At 36.6% G+C, this 17,569-nt stretch overlaps 1 protein-coding gene across 6 annotated transcripts in view; it reads right to left on the bottom strand.

Annotated features, from left to right (window-relative positions):
* Positions 1-17,569, bottom strand: part of LRRC7 (leucine rich repeat containing 7) — a 190,520-nt gene that overhangs the window by 79,777 nt on the left and 93,174 nt on the right. Inside the window, exon 7 of one of the 6 annotated variants that reach the window (XM_076339953.1) lies at positions 2,072-3,478. The exons of the other annotated variants lie outside the window; for them this stretch is intronic. Coding sequence (XP_076196068.1) covers positions 3,472-3,478 — 7 coding nt within the window. The 3' untranslated portion in view covers positions 2,072-3,471. Of the gene's footprint in view, positions 1-2,071; positions 3,479-17,569 lie in introns of those variants that run through there. 6 annotated transcript variants of the gene reach the window in all.

Raw genomic sequence — 17,569 nt, forward strand, 5'->3', positions numbered from 1 at the left:
AGATACAAGTTGTAAATATCGCATACAAATGTTTAAAATAATTGAACTCAATGGAATAAGTAATTACATTTGTAATTGCAAACTTGATGATTACGGACACTCTTATTACCATACAGAATCTCATTAACTTTATGAGAATTCTTTACACTAATGCGTGCACTCCCTGCCAATAAGTGTTTGCATGACTGGACTCAAGAGTTTTCTAAAAATTATTACATTTACTTATCCACAATTTACCATTTGCTGTTTTGGAAATCAAAATATTTTTGCTTAAAACAAATCAGTTGGACCCCTCTGAAGACTAGCCACTCATTATACAGTCAGGTAGTGCACACACTCTCAGCCTGAAGGATTAAGTCATGAAAAGCATTTAAACATTACCAAAGTTCCTTTAACAAATCCTGACGGCAGGTTTCACTCCTTAATACCACATAAAGGTTTTTTTACCACAGGAAACACATTTCAGCTTGTGAGCATTGCAAGTTGATAGTTCTTTACATTTGCAGATGTTAAAAGTTTTTCAGTTATAATATTAACTGTATACAACGACAAGCATTATGTAGTACAATGCCTTCACAAGGAAAAAAAACAGGAAACGTGACATACATTTTTAATAGTTTGTACAAAGTTTTCTCTCACAGGCAGTATTACTTCTGACTTTATCATTCTGCATTAAAGTCGATAAAAGCTTCTACTGATTATGACTCCCCATGCCCATGTTAAAGTGCTCAAAAGAACCCAGCCACAAGACTGAAAATACCTAACAGGAACTGGAAGCTGAAGAGCAGTATTTCTCTGTTATCTACATATATAATTACTGTTTATACATACACAGAATTATATATTTTGAAATGTGAAACTCTGAAACTCTTCAAAGATTAAATGAATGATAATCTGTAACAATTGAGTAATTTTTGTGTATTTCATACTGTATTCTACCTTTGAACAAAGCTTTTACTTTAAAAGGTGTGTTTTGTACTACTGTAAATTTATCATAAAAGGCAAGTTTTAAACATTACTTTGTGTAATTTCTACAGTCAGAAACTGTAACTGTAACATTTATATGGGGGCAGATTAATGTCAGTCAGCTGGTACTATATCAAAAGATAAAGCACACTGCCAAATGTACCCAATGGAACATTATATGAGATTTTTCATTAGCTTGTGATATTTTTATCTCTTTCATGTAATTACTTATATTTTTCTTATGAAAAGATTCATTATATTTTTTATGTGGGGTCATTTTATAAAGGTGGAACAGGAAACGTGCAATTATGAGTAATGCTCAGTTAAATATTCATTGCTTAAATGATGTAATGTAATATAATTAATGTGCTAATAAAACTTGCAGACAAAAATTTCACATAAATCTTTATCCATATTGCATTTGGATCTATTCTTCCATTCATAAGTAACTGCAGGAGTTATATGGAGAAGATCTGGTTCTTGGCTATGGAAGTGGACCTCATGGTAGGTTCAGAATAAGGTGAATCTTTTTTTTTATTATTTTTAAACACAATAACAGAACATTGTTCTCAAAAAACTACAAATGCATGAAAACCAGCATAGAGAGTAGCTTAGAGACATTACTGAATACTTGGTGAAAAATTAACATTGCTCACAATAGTTTTAAAACATTCACAGTCCATAAATTGTAACTCACATTATACAATTCAGTGGTATTAATTATAATTCATGGTAATCACATATATTGCCTAACATAACTTTCTCATGTTCTTGCATGTTTGTTTTTGCTGCCTTATTTAGAAGATACTTATCTACACATTGTAAACACTTCAAATAATCAGGAAAATGCTTTGCGTTTACAGTTTCTGGCAAAACAAATGAGTCAATTGCCATAAATTATTTTAATGAAATCATGGTATTCTCATCAAAATCCTGGTCAGCTTCTGACAGATAGGAGATGGTGATTACATGAAGGTTTATCCAAACCTTCAATAAAAAACCTCTAATCATATCTGAATTATTCCTACATATGAAGAACTGTATTCATAAATAACAAAAGTATCTCTAATAGGTAAAAATTCATGAGTGAAAAGCAATTGTGTCAGAGGCACAACTAGATTTACACAATGATAAATACAATGAAAGAGGCACTATAATGCTACTACACAATTAATGCATGCTTCTTTCATGTCATACTTCTACAGAGATAGGACTGAGAAAGGTATAACGGTTACATACTCTATTTCCTTGTGCAACAACATACAGCATTACATTTTCATTTGAGTTTATGATAAATGGGTACCATTCTTTTCCGAAGAAACAAAAAGCAAATAAATGCAAGTATGTTGCCATTACTGGATTATCTGCTGTATTCATTTCAAATAATATTTTCTCACACTTTTGTTGTACACAGTAACCTTTATTTCAAAGTTGTTAAAATGTCACATTCAGGAGTCTCTTCCAGTTTTAGTATTTGAAACCTTGCAATATAACTTTAAATTCATTACTGAATCAGTTTGGAAGTTACATTGTAAAATTAATACTTAATGTTAATAGTCTACCTGTTGCAGAGTAACTAAATCTTAACCAGGGCTAAAGCATTACATGATACAGTCACAAAGAGCTATTTACTTATACATAACTTAATGGATTACAAAGAAAACTCAGTCTTAGTTTTCAGTGAATCTCAAGATAATTTATATCATTTCTAGAATAGAAAACATGTATGGTGTAAAGCAAAGGACCAAAAGTATAAATTAATCTGTCATAAAGTATTGAATCTATATATTACCCAGGCTTCAAAATAACAGAGTATGTTTAAAAATTGATTTTGAGATACAAAATATTGTTACACATGGACTGAAATACATAACAGAGAAAATATCTAAAATAATGTACATAATATCTATAATAATGTCTATTTCATCTTTAACTATCAAAAATAATATCCATTTCACTTTTAATTATATTGAAGAACTTAAGGGTTTTACAATCTGCAGTATCAATCCACAAATCAGAGACTATAGCAGAGACCATGGGATGATGCCTAAAGCAATTAAGTCTCTGAAGACTAAATAACTCCAGAAACTCTCAGTCAGTCGTAGCAGTGTTCTTCGTTACTTTTATATGGTCTCGTTATTAAGACAAACAGAAGTTAGGAGTAGTCAGTCCACAAGGCATACCGTTGCCTTGGCTGCATGGCTATCAGAAATACCGCTGTGCAAAATGCAGGGCTGTACACAATGGGTTAAGCATATGGGAAAACCAGCCAACATATTCATCTGGGTTAAACATTCTGGACTAAGAGGCAGCCTCCATCAGCCTTTGTATACCAGAATTGTTTGGTTTCATAATATAGTTTGGGAGAACTACCTCAACACAGTCTACTCGTGCTGATGCTCCTGATGCTGCCATTTCTGGTGCCCGAAAATCTGCTGACTCCACGTCCTCTGCTGTTCGAGCCACTGTACACTCTCAGGCGATGGGCAAGGGCACTCTCCATCTTCAAATGCTAAGATGAGAAAAATCAATTTCAATGCCCAAAAGATGGAACTGCTGGTGCAGAAGGTGTCTAAACACAACCAATGCATCTATGGCACCGAAGACTTGCGAGACTTTACCTAATTCTGTATCAAGGGCCTAAAACAAAAAGTACCACAAAGACAAAAGTCCTATATACAGAAACAGGAAATCAAGCTCTTTCATGATTCAGTCATAATAAAAACACATGGACAACCGATTTCAGGAAAAATGTTTGCGTGCAAAAGGTAAGGATTTAAAAACACACTACTCACTTAAAATATTGCCTTCCACATAGGATCCTAAATTCCCATCAGTTTTGTTTATGGTGGAAATGGATCAGATCTCTAAAATTAATCCTTTAGTTCAGGACCCAGTTATGAATCACTCTACAACTGGAAAGGTTTGCTCAACTGATTGTAGAGAAAGGTGAAATCTTCACAGTTTTGACCTTTGTTCACACACCAATTTCTTTCCCAACACAGCTTTCAAATCGTTGGGAAAGGGCATTCTAAATTTCAGTTCAGATCCACTTCTGCTTAACTGATTACATAAATAAACAGAATGCAGAGTAAATGCCATTAGCCAGTGCAAAGCTCCTGGCAATATCAAGACTTTATGAATACATTTTTTATCCTTTTTTTTTTTTAAAAACTCTTTTTTTTCTCTTTTTATTTTGCATCCGCTTTCTGGATTCCTCTACCTTCTTCCTGATAACTGGCTTTGCATGGTTAAAAACAAGGTTAATGTATGTGTCCACTTTCTGGACTAAATTACATGAAAGTCTACCTTACCTGGTGCACAAATTTTCTTACGATATGCCCTATGGCACATAATTAGATATTCTTTGTAGATCCCTGTTTGTGGGTTCTTGCTCACCACACTTATGGAACATGCTTTAAAGGTCCCTTCCAACCCAAACTATTCTATGATTCTATGCTGCATTTTGGAGCAGCAGCTGCTCTGCCAGAATTGCCTGCTGAACAGGACCTACTTGCAGAGTAAGCAACTGTTACCTACTGCTCTGTAACAGCAGGAAGATGGGCTGGGATGGGGTCAATGGTGTGACTACAAGGAAAGGATACATGTGGTACTTCCATACAGTATCTTAAGACTGCTTTCCTGAATGTTGAAGCCAAATAATCCCTAATGTATACATTCACATCATGACCCTGAAATGTCCCATTTTGCTTAAGAATCACCACTACTTGAAGGATCCTTTGATATAGAAAACTGAAAATTTAACTTAACATTTGGTATTTTCTACTTCATGCTGTTTATCTCAGAAAAATCTAGAGGAATGCTACCTGGAAGATGATACAAGAAAATATGTGCCCACTTGCAGGATTAAATGGACTCAGTTAAACTATTGTCCCCTTTCCGGAAAGTAATGTGTTTCTTAACCTTGTATCTATCTTAAAATGCTGATTTCAATGGACAACTTGAACATATGAAATTCATGTTTGCAAAATTTCAAAGTATATCTAGTTTCAAAGTATTTCTAGTTAAAACCATTCAAAATACAAGTAACAGCAAACATACAGCTATTTTGTCAGTGAATTTCAGAATTAATATTCCTTGAGGGAAGTATGAGCTTTGGCACATTAGAGTCACAGGGTAAATACACCCTAACAGTCACTAAATCTTGGAGCCAAATTCACATCTAGTAAACTGTACGTGGCTCTGATGAGATCAATGATTTTGCTATAAGATGTCTGCATTTGGACAAAGAAACACAATATATCAGTAACACAGGTGCCATAATGACAATAAAAATTGCTCCATGTTCTAGGACAAATACATCTGTCTAACAACTATGAACCCAGGACCCACTGCAGTTATCTAAATTCAAAACCACTGAAACTGAGCAAGATTGACTGTATCATTCACTGCCACGAAGGTCACCTCACTGTTTTTGCTTAAAAGATTCAGTATTTGGTAAATAATGTATTTGACAACTTATATTTTGTTTACAGTGTAATAATACAGTGCAAAGTAACAACTGATTTATAAACACTGCAGTACTGATCAACTTAAACATATTATTAAATTAATATAAAATGACTAGTACTTGGGATCTGGATCTCCACCATCTTGAAGACAGAGGAGAAGCAGGCTCTAGGTTTCCCACTACTAAAAGTTGACTAAAAATAACCTATGTTTCATCAGGATACACAATATATTCTTCAAATCTCTAAAGAATTCAGCACATGCTTTATACTCTTATGTACTAGTTTTACATGGAATGAATGAACATAAATTAAAGACAGACCTATTTTTAGCCTGCAAGACTGAAAATGCAGTTTTGGCCCTGTTTTCCCATTTACTTTGCCAGAGAGCAAGAAGAAGACCTAACTTAAGGTGCTGAATAATTAACAGGGATGAACCAAGTTCGAAGGGTGTTAATGAATATCTGATGACTAAAAGTTAACTGAATTAGCTAACCCAAAAAACAAGAGTAAAAGAATTTTACTCTCAACACAGGTTTCTTATTTAGTAGTCCTTTTGATTCCTATTTCTACTGAAATATGGCCTAAAGACAGCGTGAACACATATAAAACCCAGAATTATTTCTAAAAGGAAAGCCAGAGAAATAAAATGGGGATGTGCTAGAAAAAGACAAGGATGAATTTGAGATGAAAAATGTCATTACTCATTAACTATCTACATATTAATTAAGGAAGAAGTATGGAAGTAGTCAGAGATGGCAAGGAGCACCTCAGAAAATGAAAAAGCAGAAGGACAACCCCTGTTGTCGTGCATGACGTATCTGTATATAGTTATAGTTATGCCCCCTTAGAAGAATAGTTGATTTCTTCATAGGTAATCTCCAGTAGTTTTAACTGTAAGAAGTATAGTTTGTAAGATCTGGAAGATCTCTACTGACAGGCTTTCCAAGATAGTTACATTACCACACTATTAAAAATGTGTTTGGCTGCAGTGGCTGTTTGCCAACTGGGCTAGAGAGAACATCACAAGTAAATTAACCCCATCTGATACACACTGCACTCTGGGGAACAGGTGCCAAAGCGGAGGCCAGTGTAAGACTTCTATCTAGGAGACATAGCTTTAAAAGGAAAAAAACAAAGCAACTGCAGGCCATAATGCGATCTTCTTATTCAGTTATTAGAGAACTGCTAAAGGTAAGCAGAGAGATGACATTCCATTACGAAGTATGGCAAATATGGGCAAGATTTGTTTCATAATCCAGTGACAGGAAGCAAGCTGCAACACAGAGCTTGTGAGCCTGAACTGAATCAGTCCGTTGGAGACACTGAACTGGGAGAAGCACGGAAAAGCCATACGTGCTAAAAAGATGGCTACAAAGCAAAAATGCTGGATATAACTGGTGAATATAATCTACAAATGTATTTCAATCAGAAATACAAATATTAATAGTTCATAAAAGAACTCACTGACCAGCTACAGGAAAATGTAATTGTGATAAAGAACTAATGACCATTGTAATTTATTCAGACATACGTATTCTGCAGTTTTTCAAAAGTAATTGTCAATCACGTTTTATATGTGTTAGAATATAAGCAGTTGAGAGTCATCGTTTTGCATGATTATTTTTATTTTCCCGATTACATAAATAAAATGCCTTGCAGTACAGTGAACTTTTCAAGGCTTGAGGGAAACGGCAGCACAAGGTAACCTTTTGCACACCGCAGAGCTGATCACAGGTTAGGCGCTGTCTGCTTGCTGGCCTTTAGGGAACTTCCGATGCGCTGCAAGAACACAGGTCACAGGATATCCCTTCCCTCTCATGTGGAGGGACAAATGGCCACTGCTGAAGTTCACAGCCCACAGCATCTGCAGGTACAGTTTCTACACTTTGATATGGCTAAGGACGGCAACAACTAAAAATGTCATTCTACATGTGTTCAGCTCAGAACCATCCATCCTTAATCCAACAACCTATTAAATGACAGAAACACAGTGTCCCAGGGTATCAGGTTGAGCCATTACTCAAAGATAACACAAGAGAGTGACATACAGTGCAGTGCATACAGACACTCAGAGGAGGTGTGTGTTACCTGCAAGTCAACGCTGCATCAGTACTGCAGCTGAGAAGCATGCGCTTCTAGTAGTCTCCTATTCCAGCTGGGAAAAAGAAAAGGTCTCCGATGGTCATGGCAGGTAAAAACCCCATCCTTTCTCAATGCATTCCAGCAGTCATCTTCTCTCTGTTTAATTCCTCTTGCAGTTTGAATTGTGTGCAGGCATTTTTACTCTGTAGATTTGTTTTTTAATCAAGTTAAATTAAAAGGATACTGACTTAAGGTGTTCTGAGTATAATGAACAATTTCCTTGCATACCATAAAACAACCATACCTGAGAAAGCAGAGCACAGAGTCTAAGCATAACCAAACTAGATCTCATTAATAACAGTCGGAGTGAACTCTGTGTGTGTTTAGCTCCCAGTTGTTCTGGGAGGAGCTCAGGGTTCTGGTATAATTAAGAACAAAATGAGTGTAAGGTGGGCTAGGGTGAGTCTCCATAGTTATAAATGTTCTCCCCTCCCACCACTTTGTGCTATGAAGTCTTTATTTGAAATTTAACCCTACTAGTCAGATATAAACTCTTCTGAAAAAATAAATCACTTTTGCATCTGTTAAATGGAAGTTTTAAAGAAACAAATAAGTGATAAATACAAAAAAAATTGGCATATGAAACAAGCCTATATACAGGGCTCTAGTTTCTGCTCTGTCTTTCCTTTGCCCATTTGACACATTAAAATTATACAGCATGAACACCATCAGATAAGAATGACTAATTACAGTTTAAGTAATATCCAGATTATCCTAGATGGCAGAAGCAGTACTGGTGTATGTTCACTGCAATACAAGGAGTTCTAGCTATATCTTCTCCCAGAGTGTCCCTTATAGGAGATACGGCAAAAAAAATGCCACTACTGCCTTCAGACAAGAATTATTAAGGCAATTTTTCAGACAAGTTTGACCCACTATATATGTTGGAAAAACATTCTTACAATAAGAATTATTGTATACATTGTATATGTAGATATACATTACAACGTATTGTAATACATTTTTCTGCATCTTCTCTAAGCAGCAAATAAATTTAGTTTAAAAAAGCCTAAAGGGAAGATACGTAGTAGTAGTTGCTTATTAATATATTGGCAATATTTTAATAATGTAGTGCCAAAGTAGTAAGCCTTCTGGAATATGGTTTATTAAACTCAGCCAGAGTTACTATTTGAAGAAAACAGGTCATCATGAATGATGAAAATATTTGTAATCTCAAAGTGTGGGAAACAGTTTACATCTTTATAATAAACTGGGAAGAAAGTGGAACAGCATTTCAAAAAATAGCAGCCTAAAGCTAAGCTTTTAAACCTATATTTAGATGCCTCTGGACAGATTCTCAGCTGATACAAATTGTCTGTTTCACTGACTTCAACACACTTAAGACAACCTGCAATTTTTGCAAATCTACTTCCTAAAACACAATTTTGGAAGTGGTAAGGATGTTAGGAATATAAATGTTATTGAAGTCAATGGGACTAACGTTCTTAAGTCACAAGAATGCTTTTCAGCATTTCAGCTTTCCATTTTCAAGTTAATGGAAATAATAATCATCACTTTTATTCAGCAAATTTCACATCTGAAAAAAGGTAACAGATTGTGACATTTTGATGTCTGAATATCTTTCTGAATCTTTATTGGCTCATTCCTGCTGAGATGAAACTAAAGAAACAAGTAAGGCCATATCTACAGTCTTTCAACAATGCAAACGCTGAGAAATATTTATACTTATCTTTAAAAGTCAAAGCAAAGTGGTATTGAAATAGGGAACAAGAATAAAATGACTTTACCTGACAGTGTTTCAAACAATATTTTGATAAATCACCAAAGATGCTTCTAAGTGATATATGCCAGTTTTTATTCTAAAATGATTATTTAAGAGGAATGTCAGCGTTCAATACACACGCTGTATTTATACAAGAAGTGATTCATCTGTATTCTGTTTACTTTCTCAATTTGGAATAAAGTCTAAGCTACAGAAGGGCATAAGAGCTATAACTCTCTACAGGTTTAGATACTTCCAATTTGCAAACTTAACCTCTGCAAAACACCTACTATTATTTTATATGTATTCTGCCAACGAAGAATCTAGTCTACTTCACTTTATATTGTTTTAAAAACAAATTACTATGTGCTTTTCATACGGTTTTTATGATGCTGCTTAGAAACCTTTATCCTCTGAATCTCCTTATACACGGTCTCACCAATTTTAAGAAATAACCAGCATAAAAAAGAGTTACAAGTAATTTCAACAAATATGTATTTATGATCATTACAACAGGAACAGGACAACCTCCACCACTTTGCCTTGTTTCCATCTGATTTGTTTGCTAGACGTTTTGTAGTTGTGGATAACCGGCACATTAATTTGGTGCAGATCTACATGGTAGCTTGGTAGTGGAATTAATTAAAAGTTTGGCATTCGCAGTGCAGCATTTAATATTCTGGCTTATTTTTCAGGTGTGAAAGAGTTATAGTATTGCTAGGTGATTGGCAAGGGAATAAAAGAAATAACAACCTATGACTCATAAAATTTTTGATTTAATCAGTTTGTAAAATAAAATAAATAAATAACTAAATAATTTAACCGGGGGGGGCGGGGGGGGGGGAGGAGAGGAGAAGAAACCTGTATACTCCCCACCACCACTTTATAGAACTTCTACTTTCTATGGTTCTATCTCCAAATTTTGGGGGAAAGAAAGAAATGGAAAGAAAGAATGTTAGAGAAAAATGTCAATTTTTCACATTATATTTAGAGAAAAAATAAAAGTACACTTGGAATTCAAAGGATAGAAAAAAATCCAGTTTATGAAATTTCATGAGTGAATTCTTCTGCGTGAAAAATGGGATTCTCCCCCCCCCCAAGTTTTTGTTACAATATATATTTAATTGTGAAGCCAAAACAGATAATTTCATTATATATGCACAAAAATACTGTTTTCACACCTTCATTCATTATCCAGAAGGAAAAACTTAATAGATGGCACCCTTCTTGTTTCCCTTTCTCTTTGAAATATTTTTCATGGAAAATTTTAGATGAGACTGACCTTCTGTGCTTTTGAATTATTGGAAGAAAACGTATCCATTGCATTGTATCAAGGAAGATACTTGGGCATTGATAGTAAAATATTATACAAAATAGGAAGGTTTATTTTTCATAGAATTTTTGAGAACCACTCTTTTGTGGAACTAGAATGCACAGAAGTACTGTTGTAAAGTAAATAGTGGCAGTTAAAACGCAGAGATACATTACAACTTGAGACATTTGCAGAAAAAAGCAAAACAGAAGATTACCGACTTGACATTATATTGCCTACAATAGGTAAGTCTAAACAATGATTTTTCAACTAGAGTCTGAATTTTGACACCAAACATAATTAGCAGCAATTCTCAGCAATAAGACTGTGTGGCTAAAACATATTGCCCGTATTTTCACATAGTTATATTTTATTACAATCAAAGCCAAAAAATGTGCAATCAAGAATAAAAAACATTGGTTTACATTTTAAGACTGAAAACACATCAATATAAAATGGCTAATTTTAACAAAAGGAAAAAAAAATAATCCCTATCATCATCATCATCATATCCATAAAGTCCTTTTATTCCTGACTCAAACCAGGAGTAAAGTTACAGGTATGTAATATTTTGGCAATGCAGGAAGATTGCACTAAAACAAGTGCAAACTGAGGGGACAGAGATAATTGGAAAATAAGTATCTTTCAGAAATGTACTGGTTTAAAACAACAAAGAACAACAGAACAATGCATGCAAACATCTTCAAAGGAATATCAAAGTGCTGATCAACACAAAGAATCTTACAATGTAGTTATATCATTTGTGATAAAAACTTACCATTTCTGGTTGATTTCAGCCAGTTTACTTAACAACCACTGAAATTTGCCTTTTGCAGAGAGCAGATGTGATGTTGCAATACACCAACAAGTTCGAACCATCAGGACTGCAACATGTGCCATTTAAGTTTAATCTTTCCAGAATTTTCTGGTGAAAACTAAAAGTTTGTGACAGTAGGAGGTCAGACTGACCAGCCAGGGCAGACTGAATGCACATCCCAGCGTGTCCTGCCTGCCAGGACACCCACAGCCAGCTCCTCTGGCAGCTGTGGGACAGGGACCAGCCCAGGCGTTTCCCCCACCTCCTACCTCCACTAGTCTGCACCGAAGAGACCCACCCCCAAGCCAAAAGTGCTGCTTTTGCCTTTCAGCAAAATGTAGAGTGATGTTTTTCAATCTTAAAAGGAGGAGAGAGAAGGTACTGATGAGACTGATACTTTGGAAACTTCTCATTCCTACCTCTCACGGCCAGCTTATCTTTATTTGTTGCTCTGCTAAACACACACAACTCTGTCCCTTGTCCAGGCAGAAGAAATAGTTCTCTTCCACGTTGCCTACCTTGACTGTGTGTGCAGAGACAAACACTAACAGATCTCCTCTCAACTTCTGTTTTCTTAAGTAACACGTTATTTTTAGGACCCTTCCATATAATACACTCTGCATTCATTTTCCAATCAGATTAGGACCTTTTTTAGCTCTTCCTCATCCTCATTTCATTTGGAGCTTCTCCAAATGAGGTCTCCCTCATTTTTTGTACAATGTCACAAACGCTTCTTTGTCTCTAGTGAAAATACTTTGACAAAGAACATTTGGCATTGTCATGGCTCTATTAGATCGATGACTCATAGATGTTTTACATCCTACTAACACACTTGTGTCTTTTTTTTCCAATATGATTTCTGATTGAAGAACTCCTAATTTATAACATAAATTTCTATTAGTCCCTCGGTACACAACCTTGCACACTGTACTATTAAATTTCACCCAGTTTTCAACTGTTCACTTCTTCAGAATTACATAGTTCTTCCAATTTTAGAGGCTGTACTTGAGACTTGATCTACAATTTTTACTCTTCACAAAGCAAATTAATTCTGAGCAATAGCTGAAGACCAAGAGAAATCCTCGTTTTCCCTAACATTAGCTGCTAGGGACCGACCCCTTTGGTAACGTCTCCATTGTACATTATTTCCTAACAGCATGGTATTGCAGAAAAACAGTAGCTGTAATACCTACTGTCAAGAAAACCAAGGGAAAGATGAGAAGCCACAGCTTCAGTTGGGAAACAGTGAGTCATTAGGATGAGTACAACAAATACCAGTATTTTCTCATCAATTACGAGCACCTACTCTCAGAGTCACTGCTCTCAGACACTAGTGACTCACCATTTACAAATCTTGACATTACAGAGTCACTGCTCTCAGACACTAGTGACTCACCATTTACAAATGTGGTTTCTACAGTTTTTAAATTTTATGAATCTCTACTGAAAGAAATCCCACAAAACCCTGAAAAGGTGTTCTCCTTGGCCCAAAGAGCTCTAAGAGCAAAGATCATACTAACAACTTCAATTTTCTCAAAGATGTTTGAAAAATTATAGGCAGGTTGCCTGGCTGCTTGGTGGAAGCAACAGCATGGGTGTCATTTCCAGATTCTTTCCTGAGGTATGAAATATTCTTGATTGCTCTCAGGAATTCAATAGGATGTTAATGTCCCAAAACATTCAGTTTAGGAGTGGCAGGTCTGCTGACATTTGTTGCTGTGAAGAGCAATGAATATTTATGACAGAGTCTAATCTCAGAAAATACAAAATTCAGTGCAAACTAATGAGCTTCTATAGGAGTAGTAACCAGACCAGGCTTAAATACAACTGTTAGAGAAATTAAAAGCTTTTGTTCTTACATTTGAAATGTGCTCAGAACATTCCTCTCCCAACTAAGTTGTAAATTTAGCTACTAGATTGTTTGAAGAATTGGTGTTTACTTCAATTACTGTAATAACTCTGCACTGTCCTGACACAACCACAGATCCTCAGCACGCAAACAAGCAAAGTGATGAACATTAGTGAGGGGAACCATCTCTGAGCTTTGTGTATGTGCCACGGTTCCTAGAATGCTTGGCCAATAAAATTAGGAAAATTGGTAATTTAGATTTGGGGTTGGGTTAAATTGTGGACTAGCTAGTCTAGGCCAGACTATTTTTTAAAAGCAGAAGGTCAGAATGCACTTTTCCTAGGGCAGGCCAAGTAAGGCTTTCTGACGCCAGCAGTCACATTGCTCACGGGGTGTAAGTCCTCAGCAGTCAATATAATCTAAACCTTGATCCTAATGCCCCCCTCACTTTCTTGTCCCCCTGATACTCTGCACATTCCCCATCTTCTCTTCTGGCACTGACACTCATGCTATCCTACTACCTACTGCTCCTTTTTTGGTTTGTTTTTGCTAGGTTGGTTCCCAATCTATGAAATGACTGACTATAGATAAAGATGTATTGTGTATGTGTATATAGCATACATATGTGTATGTACATATAAGTGTGTATATATACAAGCATATATATTACATAAATACACACACACATAAAATGCATAGTTATATATAGCCTCTACATATCTCTGCTTCCTAAATATGCTGGTGTAATTACGCTATAAGATATTTTAGGCTTTACTGATTCTCTCTTCTCTCCTATGAAGGTTCTTTCATCAGCCTGAATATCCTGGTTCCTCTGAACACCAATGCAATGGCATGGGTCTTTATTACTAATACACAAACCAAGTTATACTCAAATTCCCGGAAAACAGTCAAGATGGAAATGAAAATACAGTCTGTACTAATGTGAAGTCTGCATAATGTAACTGCCTTATCACTTACAAGGGAAAAAAAAAAAACTGGGAAAACAATGCTAGGATTTAACCAGCTGCCCTTTGGTAGAAGGGCAATAACAATATATCCTTTTCAGTATTCTGGATTTACATCCAATTTGAACACAAACTTTTGGTTTTCACTTATTTTGGGAGAATATCAGACTGTATTTGGAAGACCTACTGCCTAACAGAACATTTATTACAACTACACATCCAGAAAAAGGGCACCAGGTCTCGAACTGCAGTCAGAACTGAAGCAATCAAACCCGAAGGCTGACTGCAGAACACAGCTCCTGCTCCATGATCTAAGGCTGACTCATCATAATGTAAAAGTTGTTTCCTACAGTGTAGGCAGCACAAATAAGACTTCTGTATTTGTATCCACTGTGAACTTTCCTCCAAGAAAGTTTGAAATAACTTTCCAGAAACAACTAATGGTTGGAAAAGGTTTACTTTCCATACCAATATATGTTAAAACAAACAGAAGTGCTTAGTGCTTGAACTCTTGCACATTCAGTAAAATCCACTTACCAAACGGTGGGAAAACATAGTGGTACTTTATATCATTTACATAACTCCTCAAAGAAAATTATGAAATATCCTGTGCATCAGAGTTGTTGGATTAATCATACAAATTAGAAAGTCACTGTCAGAGCATTCTGTGGTTCTTACAGGAGTGTCCAATATTTACAGCCATTCCTAAAGGGTAGCCTTATAACGAAGTATAGGCCTTGGAGTTTGCAGCTCCAACACAAAAGGTATTTGGTAAATGGCTTCAAAAATATCAACACAGACAATGCTAGCCTAGTAATTATTTAACCACTAGGTAAAACAATGCATCATTGTGCAATCGTACAGGAAAACAGCATTCCAATTTGTTTGTGCCCGAGGTGAGACAAAGCCATATAAACTGAAACTACAGTTAAGAGAGTGGGAAACAGAGAAGATGGCAACAGTGGTATGAAAGCTGTTTATCTGGACTGAAATGGGAATACTGAGACAATAATGTGAACACCTAATTCACCAAGCCAGGTGCATACACACACGTGTGCATACACACTCATACACTTCAGAACATTTATCAGAAAACTCATTAACGCCTGGTTCACCATCATGATTTTAAAATAGCAAAATATATTTGGTAAGTAGTTATGGTCTCAATAACAGCCTCCTCCCTGTCCTTAAATTTTAGGCCTGTGACAGCTTGAGGAACAAGAACAGTGCAGGCAGAAACACTAGCTCCCAACAGCAGCCATGTGCTAGGCAGAAGCATTTTGGGGGAGGACAGGTGCACCCACCACAGCATCCCCACGGTGCACCGGGGGAACAGCAGAAGCACTTCCACACAGTTACCACTGCCCTGATCGGTGCGGGTGCCTCCAAGTCGGTGGGGGACAGAAAAGGATCGTTGCACAGGGAGCTATGCATGCTAACACTTGTATTGCGAGCTGGTATAGACACAGCACCTCCAGAAACCGGGTGTGTTATTACATCTCTTCACTAACCATTTGTATGTATAAATACATATGTGTGTGTATACATTGATATATGTATGTATGTAAATATATATGTGCTTTGATACATAACTGAAATGTGCAACTAACTTAAATGTATTTTTTCTTATAAACTTGAGAAAAAAACTTTGTGAGGTGTTTTCTGTTTCACCAGACACAACAGATGAAAAGTGCAACTGTAATCACAGGTTGTTATAGTGCTGAACCCAGAGATGCTGACACATTCACTGACTTTCATTGACAACGCCTACACAGATAATACTAAACAACCCACATGGATAATACTGAACAACTCTGACAAACAAGCAGACCTCGTACTGTTGGGGAAGAGAAAGGAAAGGTGGAGGTGCTCACAGGGTGCATCTACGTTCCTGATTTTATGCTCAGAACAACTTCTTTTTGGTGCAAGTTTGCCTTGTGCCATCTATACATGTGCACACTTAAGCGTGTCACTGGTGCTGTCACAGCAGTTTTCTTCCTGGTGAAGCCACGGTAGGAGTTGCACTGTGCTCCTCAGCGGTCAGCCTCCTACACGTGCTTGGCACACGTCAAGGCCACTGACCAGCACAGACTTCACTGTCATTAAAGATGCAATGTAGACATACAGTCCCGGGACTGCAATATGCTATGGCAGACAGTCTGTCAGTCTGTCCCTCTCTGCATCAAACAGCGAGTAACGTTTCCCACGGGGGGAAACGTCGGGACCCACATGAGGAGACCTTCAGGAGTAATGTCTGGCCTCCGAGTTTAGTAGCTCCAGCCTTTCTCAGGATGGCTGTGGACAGGTAAGAGGAAAATAATCACAGTGAGGAGTCCTCTACATCAGCTAAGCAAGCTAAATCGCTGCTGGGAGAAGATCAAGACACTTAAAGCAATACAAAATCACCCGTCAAAAGGACTTGAGAAAATCCAAAGCCAACATGGCAAAGAAGAGAATATAGGAGACTTAGAAGACATCCTTTAAAAAGATGAAAACATGTCCAAATAAGGAAAATAGAACAAAATGGTTAACTATAAAAGGCCAGAAAATATCTTCAGAAATATTTGAAAACAGGCGTAAAAAGTAGTAATAAATCTTTCCTCAGGCCCCTCAGGAGCAGGAAGCTTGCCAGAGTCTATGGAAAAGATATAAAAGGAATGCTCGGAAAAAAAGAAGGTCAGAGCAGAAAAACTAAATTAATTTTCTGTATTTGTATTCAGAGTTTGGGCAGGCTCCCATGCTGCAATGCTTACCCACAGTTAAGAACTCAGACAACATGCATGTATGGCACACAAAACCCCTCACACAGCGCTTCAGTGCTAGATGACTGGGAAGTGTGTAACTAATGTCACAACAATTTTTAAATCATTCCAGGATAAGCCTAGGAAACTACAGACCAGTGACTTTGACAGCTGGGGAAATTCAGCATAGTTTTTGTGATGAGTAGGGATGACTCAAAATAATTCTGGAGTCTTTTGAAAGAGTCAAGAGTACAAAAGAGCTGGACATTAAAGTCTACCCTCATTTCCAAGAGATATGTGCAAAGGTCCTTCACTGAAAGATCTTAACCTAAGCAGCTATGTGACCAGAGAGGGTCTTCACATGGATAAATAAATGACTAAAGGTTGGAAAAAATACCAATTTTAAAGGAGTGGGTGGAGGAGGAGGAGCTGCCAATAGTCAGGCTCCGGGCTGGAGCACATGCTGGTTAGTTTATAAATGACACAGAAAAGGATGTTAAAGAAAAGAGATTTACAGTCACCAAGTTACTCAGATCCTGCCAGGTAAGTGTTGATCACTGCCACAAACAGGACTGAGGGCAA

The sequence above is a fragment of the Aptenodytes patagonicus genome, chromosome 5 (genome assembly GCF_965638725.1).
Source record: "Aptenodytes patagonicus chromosome 5, bAptPat1.pri.cur, whole genome shotgun sequence".
In the NCBI taxonomy this organism is placed as follows: Eukaryota; Metazoa; Chordata; class Aves; order Sphenisciformes; family Spheniscidae; genus Aptenodytes; species Aptenodytes patagonicus.